Source organism: Mastacembelus armatus, chromosome 13, assembly GCF_900324485.2.
Source record: "Mastacembelus armatus chromosome 13, fMasArm1.2, whole genome shotgun sequence".
Lineage (NCBI taxonomy): Eukaryota > Metazoa > Chordata > Actinopteri > Synbranchiformes > Mastacembelidae > Mastacembelus > Mastacembelus armatus.
This window is the reverse complement of record NC_046645.1, coordinates 14,602,727-14,608,501: the sequence shown is the minus strand read 5'-3', so window position 1 is coordinate 14,608,501 and position 5,775 is coordinate 14,602,727. Positions and strand designations below refer to the sequence as shown.

Sequence of the window (5,775 nt, the reverse complement as noted above, 5' to 3'; positions counted from 1 at the left end):
TAACATGTTGTAGTAAAAAATTTTGTTGAACACATTGCAAAATCATATTAAATTAGACATCCTACATTTGCATTAGAATTCTCTTTTAATTGCATCTTTATCAAACAAACTGAATCAACAGATTTAATGGCATTCTCTATCAACCCAGTACTTTTTTATTCTGATAGTTCGCCTCCACCTCTCTCCTCCTCCTCCTCATGCAAGTATTGTGTGATATTGCCTCATGCACTTGAAAGGCCTACGACTGCTAGGAGAGATACCAAGAGATTTCGCACACACACACACACACACACACACAGAGTGTGAGAGAGAAACAGAGAGAGAGAGAGAGAGAGAGAGACGCTCACAAATAAACACACACCCTCCATGAGCTGGAAGATGAGATAGTCAACTTATGTTGTCTGTTGACTGCTGGAGCTAGATATCACTCCACTCAGCCCTAGGGATCAATCATAGAACAGGAAGGAAGTACTAAAATATTGGAAAAAAACAAAAAACACAGAGTGCCTACTGGCAGAGTTGTTGTCTGGACAAGTTGACTCAATTCTAACTCCAAAATCTAAAGGAGTTTGTTTTGGTGCAGAATGGTCAAGTGTCAATCAAAGCCTGCCTTGATGTGCTGCCAACCAGTGGTTAGTCCTGGGAAATAACTTGACTGCATTGCAGCCAAAAACTAAGAGGGCTGGAACCAGCAGTTAACAGGGTAACTGGGGTAAAAGATAGGAGGGGCAGACGTCTCTCGTCTGCCTCTTAATCCCACCCTTTCCGTTTTGAGGGCGTGTGCTGTTCTGGGTCCAGCTCATATCATTTGAACAGGTGTATGAATGGCAGCTGAATGAATGCACAGTAAACAGCATGGAGTGAAAAAAAGTCCAAAGGCAAAGATGTATGATACTACATAACTTAGTTTTATTTGGCTGTAATTCACCTGATATATAATTTCCTGACATTGACATTGATTATTAAAAGGACCTGAATTTCAGATACATCAAATTGCTCAATTGAAAAAAAATTCCCATGAAGACGTACCGTTACCCAACAATGATTTATTGTTGCATCAACAGGTGATTGTGATTGTTTGTTCGCAAAATACAGCCGAGAGGAAAGCAGAGTAAGGAAAAAAAGCCAGTGAATGTTTTTGTTTATCTCAGAAAGGAAAATCAAAACCTGAGCATGAATCACAACTGGCGAACAAAAAAGTCAGTAAAAGTTGCCAGCTGATGAGAAGAATAAAGTCAACTCAGTTAAATTGATGTGGTGGAGATCTTGAAGCCATGCAGTTAAAAAAATATTGCCTTCAAATAACACTCACACATGCTTTTCCAAAATCAAACATGCATTGGGTATTTCAGTGGGGTAAAGTGTAAATACTCAACATTTTAGCAATACAAATTTCTAAAAGTTTCTGATAATGAATATTTGTAGAGCATGTTACACACTTTTTCCAGCAGTCCCTTTATTCAGTCCCTTATATCAGTCCCTTATGAGATTGTTTAAGCAAATGATAAATGAACATTATTAAGTAAAAATAAAATATAAAATAAAATATATTGTATGTATATTTAGTATGGATCTGCCTCGATGCTGCCGATGTGTCACAAAAACCACAAGCAAATTCAATCACTACTACTAATTCAAAGAGCTTTTCGTAAACGATCAATCGTTGCAAGCACAAACTCAGTCATCACAAGGCTGTGAGTGCAGGTCGGATCACAGTGGTCACGGACAAGTTCAGCATCTCCTCTAGAAGCCGCCTCACTAAGGCTTGTTATAGTTTAGTCACCCATTTGGAAACTTCTCTTTTCAGGAAAGGTGTGTTTTTGTTTGGCCATCCTCTTGAAACAATTATATCTTTTTTAGAAAAGAACTACCAAAATCATGCAACTACCATTTCATTTTTGTGAGACAAAAAAACAGTAGGTGTTCTTGACTTGATTTTTCTCTTGGGTGCTGGTTGGGAGGTTTGGAAGCGAGGTCAGCGTGAACGTTTTAGGCACTGCCATCCTGTTTGAGCCGCTGACTGCGGGCCTTGTAGACCTCAATCAGTAAATCTTTGACGTACTGAATTTCTCGCTCCACCGACTCTGCCTTGTCACGAAGCTCCCGGTTTTGCCCCTCGAGGCCATGTAGCTCCTCCTCCAGAGAATCCAGCTCCGCCCTCTTACGCAGCCTGTACCTGCAATGGAAACAAAAGTGCTTGGTTAGTTTTGCTGCCTTGAATCTTTATTAATGAGTCAAGTGTAAGTGACCATTGTGGTATATCAACAGGATTACTCACACAGACCAGACAGCCCTCCCTTAAGACATGATGTGCTGTATATTCTACGTCCTGTCGGGCTCATGGCTGACACATTTCTACCAGTTCAAACCTCCAACATTATAACTATTTTTGTGAATATCTATTTTCCACAGATGTGACTAATTGAAAGTTGCACACAGAAAAAGCAGACCTATAGAAATGGTTAGGTGGGGCTGAATTTGGCAGGGAGTGAGGGACTTTCCATTTCCCTCCTCCAATCTGCAGGACATTCAAAGCACTGGGGTAGTTGGTTTATGTAATACTTTTGCCATTTTCATATGTAAGACACAACAACAAGCACTCAGGTATCATCGATTGATGGCTAAGCTAAAAAAACAACAAATATATGATCACTACTGATTCACTGAAACATCTGTTGAATTAAACAACAGGTGATTGTTAATATTTTTAATAGTTGATATGAACTGCATCTTCATTGCCCTCCTACCAGACATCTGACTACAAAACCTATTTTTGAATGTTTATGAAGGTTGTTTAAAAAAGGAAGATGAGGTAGAAATAAAAAATAGTTAGTGGTTTACCTGTGAGCAGCAGTTTTATTCTGGTCTCTCTTCTTCTGCTTTCTCTCTCCAGTGCTGGAATCCAGAGAAGCGGTGCCCATTACCAGAGATGTCTTGATGGAGCAGGGCTCATCCTTTAGCCTCTGGGTGGGACGGTGGATTGGGGTGCCCATTAGCAGCCCTTCACCCTCACCTCTGGACAGACATTCATAGCTTTGGTCTGCAAGGCATTCTGGATAGAGGTAGTGGCCGTGTTGGGGCTCTACAGCCTGTGCTTGTGACGGCTGATCTAGGTCACCTATAAAGCTATGGTAAGGCTCTGTGGCCATGGACTGGTGGTAGTAGCTGTCACTGGCCACCATTGTCTCTTGGGGAATACTTCCAGAAAGTCCTCCATCTTTGTTGCAGTGCAAGACATCAAGCCCTGTGCTGTCATAACTTACATTGACCTTCACATTGTGCATCACCTGTCCCTCTCGCTTATGGTGGCCATCATATGAGCCACCAAGACAAAAGCCTCTCGCAATCTCTTCGCTGCAAAACATTCCTTCTGAAAAACAATAACTGTCCTCTTCCTTCAACGATAAAGCACATTCTCTCACCTTCTTCACACTACTGAGGCTGTTCTTACTCACTGTCTTCAGTGTGGAGTAGTGGTTCACAGACAGCTCTGTGCTTCCTGAGTAACTTCCCCTGGAACCCCACGTATCAAGTCCAACTTCCTCCCCTACTTTCACAGCCTCACTGATTATTCTTCGCCCGTTGTTGTGGTGGTAGCGGTGATGGTAGTTGTATGGAGCAGGTCGAGCAATTTTGGTTCTGCTGATGGGACCGCCACAGAAGCTGGCCAGGTCCAGTTCCCCTGTTGCCAAGGTAACAACCACAGGGCTGGTTTCTGATTGGCTGGTCCCATACGAGCCGTAGGGTAACTGATAATAAGACTGGGAGCCCATGGCTTGAGCACCCTTGTCACATTTTGAGGATTTCTCCAACTTGTTTGTCGTGGATGTGGACTCAGAGCGGAAGTAGTCCTCCAGCTGAGCCAGCTCCTCCTGCAGTAGAGAGGTCATGACCTCCAGATCTGAGGGCACCTTGACATCTTGTTCTAATGGCGAGGGTGGAAGGGATGAGCTTGGAGAAGACTCGGTCGTCGACACAAATGAAGACAAATCAACTTTTTCCGTCATCCAATCTGAGTGACCATCACCTATAAAAGTTAAAAATAATAACCATACAATAAGAATAAAGAATCCTTTTTTTTCATTCAGCTGTTTGTATAGAATAATTCAAATAACAACTATAAATTCATGAAAAAAATTCTAAAATCACGCAAGGTTGAGAGGATAAATGTAAAAAAAAAAAAAAAAAAAAAAACTTAATTTAAAATCAAGCAATACATCCGAAATATCCAAGTGAACAACTAACCGATCATCTGAAAATGATTGAACAGCATCGTCTGCATTCGATAAATATCCACTTAGCTGTACTCACTGTACGACATTAGCCCCGTGCTGCACTGCGGCTCCGACCTCGAGATGTGGAAAAATAAAAAAGCGTCTTGGCAAAACTCACCAATTAAGTGCTGCCTCTCCACTGGCTCCGCCCCCGTCTTGGGCCGTGATTGGCTGTGGCTAGCCTGTCGGAGAAGGGGAGCGCCAAGCTCGCCTTTGGAAATGGGAGGAATTTTCCTGCGAAGGATCGATGCCGCCATTGTGTCGTCTGCTTCGATCAAATTGTTCAAAAGCACAAACAGTGCAGTGAGTGGGTGAAAGGATACTGGAAGGCCTGTGGGAAAAATTAAGAAAATAAACAAATTTCACAAATTTTAATTCAGCCTTGAAATACAACACTTTAATCTCCAAAGTTCTTAAATTCCCCAAAAAATTATTAAAAATGATAATTTCTTACATAAAAAAAATAAAACTACAAAATGACTTTATTATAAGGTTTATTGAAATGAAATTAACTCTTTACTTTTCTATTCACCTGTCACTTTATAGCCTCCTGTGTAGCCATTACTGGTTTATGTCACAATAATCAATTACCAAGCAACAGAAACAGTAACTTGACATACTTTAAGAAACAATAAACTAAGAAAAATTTAAAAATATGTACTTTTACATTATTTGAATAACATAATTAGAGGCTACACACATAATATATAGTTAATTTAATTGTAAGTAGCAAAAACACTTGTCAAAACTGCATCAAAGATAAAATATTAAGCATTATAAAAAAAAAAGATTAATTTCAGAATTGTGAAACATGTAAAAAGCAACTTTTCTATGGACACATCAAAACTGTAACTGATAGGGCATGTTAGTGTAAATAACATTAACAAAAATCATAAATAGAAATAACCGACAATTCCATGTGTTTTAACAGCTGAACTAGCTCGTTTGCGAAAGGAAAAAAAAAAAATCCTCTGAACTTTCCTCTGTTCCGTCAAAGCTAGAAAAACAGCTGGACTTACCCCATAGTTTCTGAATACTGTAGTAAAGTGCGCTGCTGAAGCAAAGCACACGAAGCTTTTCTGAAAGGACGAAGACGGTCACACTTTAAAAAGACATGTTTTCCCTTTTGGAAGTCAGGGACTCGTCATGAAGTGCTATTTCGACGAACAGACTTGCAGACAGAAAGTTTTTAAATCCGCTACTTCTGTAACTCCTAATGCCCAGACCTGATCACAGGAGACGAAATTAATCCGCAGTTTCCAGAGTTCACCCGGCTGTTACGTCATGAATGTAGGGACTTTCCCATTAGCACATTTCCTATTGTATTTTATTTTAATTCTACTGTACTTTATTTTAGTCATTTCATTCGGATTTCACTTAATATCACCTCACTGTAACCATTTGTAATAGAATTCCAAAATAAAAGTGACAACAAGCATTGTTTTTATGGTTTACATAAGTTTTGCGGTCTTTTGTATCGAGTAAAAAAGACGCTAATAAC

The 5,775-nt window shown here is 40.1% G+C and overlaps 1 protein-coding gene across 1 annotated transcript; it reads right to left on the bottom strand.

The window, feature by feature from the left end:
• Positions 1-1,031: 1,031 nt before the first annotated feature.
• Positions 1,032-5,775, bottom strand: atf5b (activating transcription factor 5b). Its single transcript, XM_026298882.2, has 4 exons — positions 5,294-5,775; positions 4,393-4,605; positions 2,842-4,027; positions 1,032-2,176 (listed from the first exon to the last, which is right to left on the bottom strand). Exons 2-4 carry the CDS (start codon positions 4,529-4,531, stop codon positions 1,990-1,992), a joined length of 1,512 nt encoding a protein of 503 aa, XP_026154667.1. The 5' UTR covers positions 4,532-4,605; positions 5,294-5,775; the 3' UTR covers positions 1,032-1,989.

What these genes read in the sequence shown, in the direction of transcription:
- atf5b (XM_026298882.2), bottom strand. Translation starts at nt 4,531, where the DNA reads ATGGCGGCATCGATCCTTCGCAGGAAAATTCCTCCCATTTCCAAAGGC. An exon ending in GGAGAGGCAGCACTTAATTG is followed by an intron (nt 4,028 to 4,392) that starts GTGAGTTTTGCC and finishes TAACTTTTATAG; the next exon opens with GTGATGGTCACTCAGATTGG. An exon ending in AATAAAACTGCTGCTCACAG is followed by an intron (nt 2,177 to 2,841) that starts GTAAACCACTAA and finishes TTTCCATTGCAG; the next exon opens with GTACAGGCTGCGTAAGAGGG.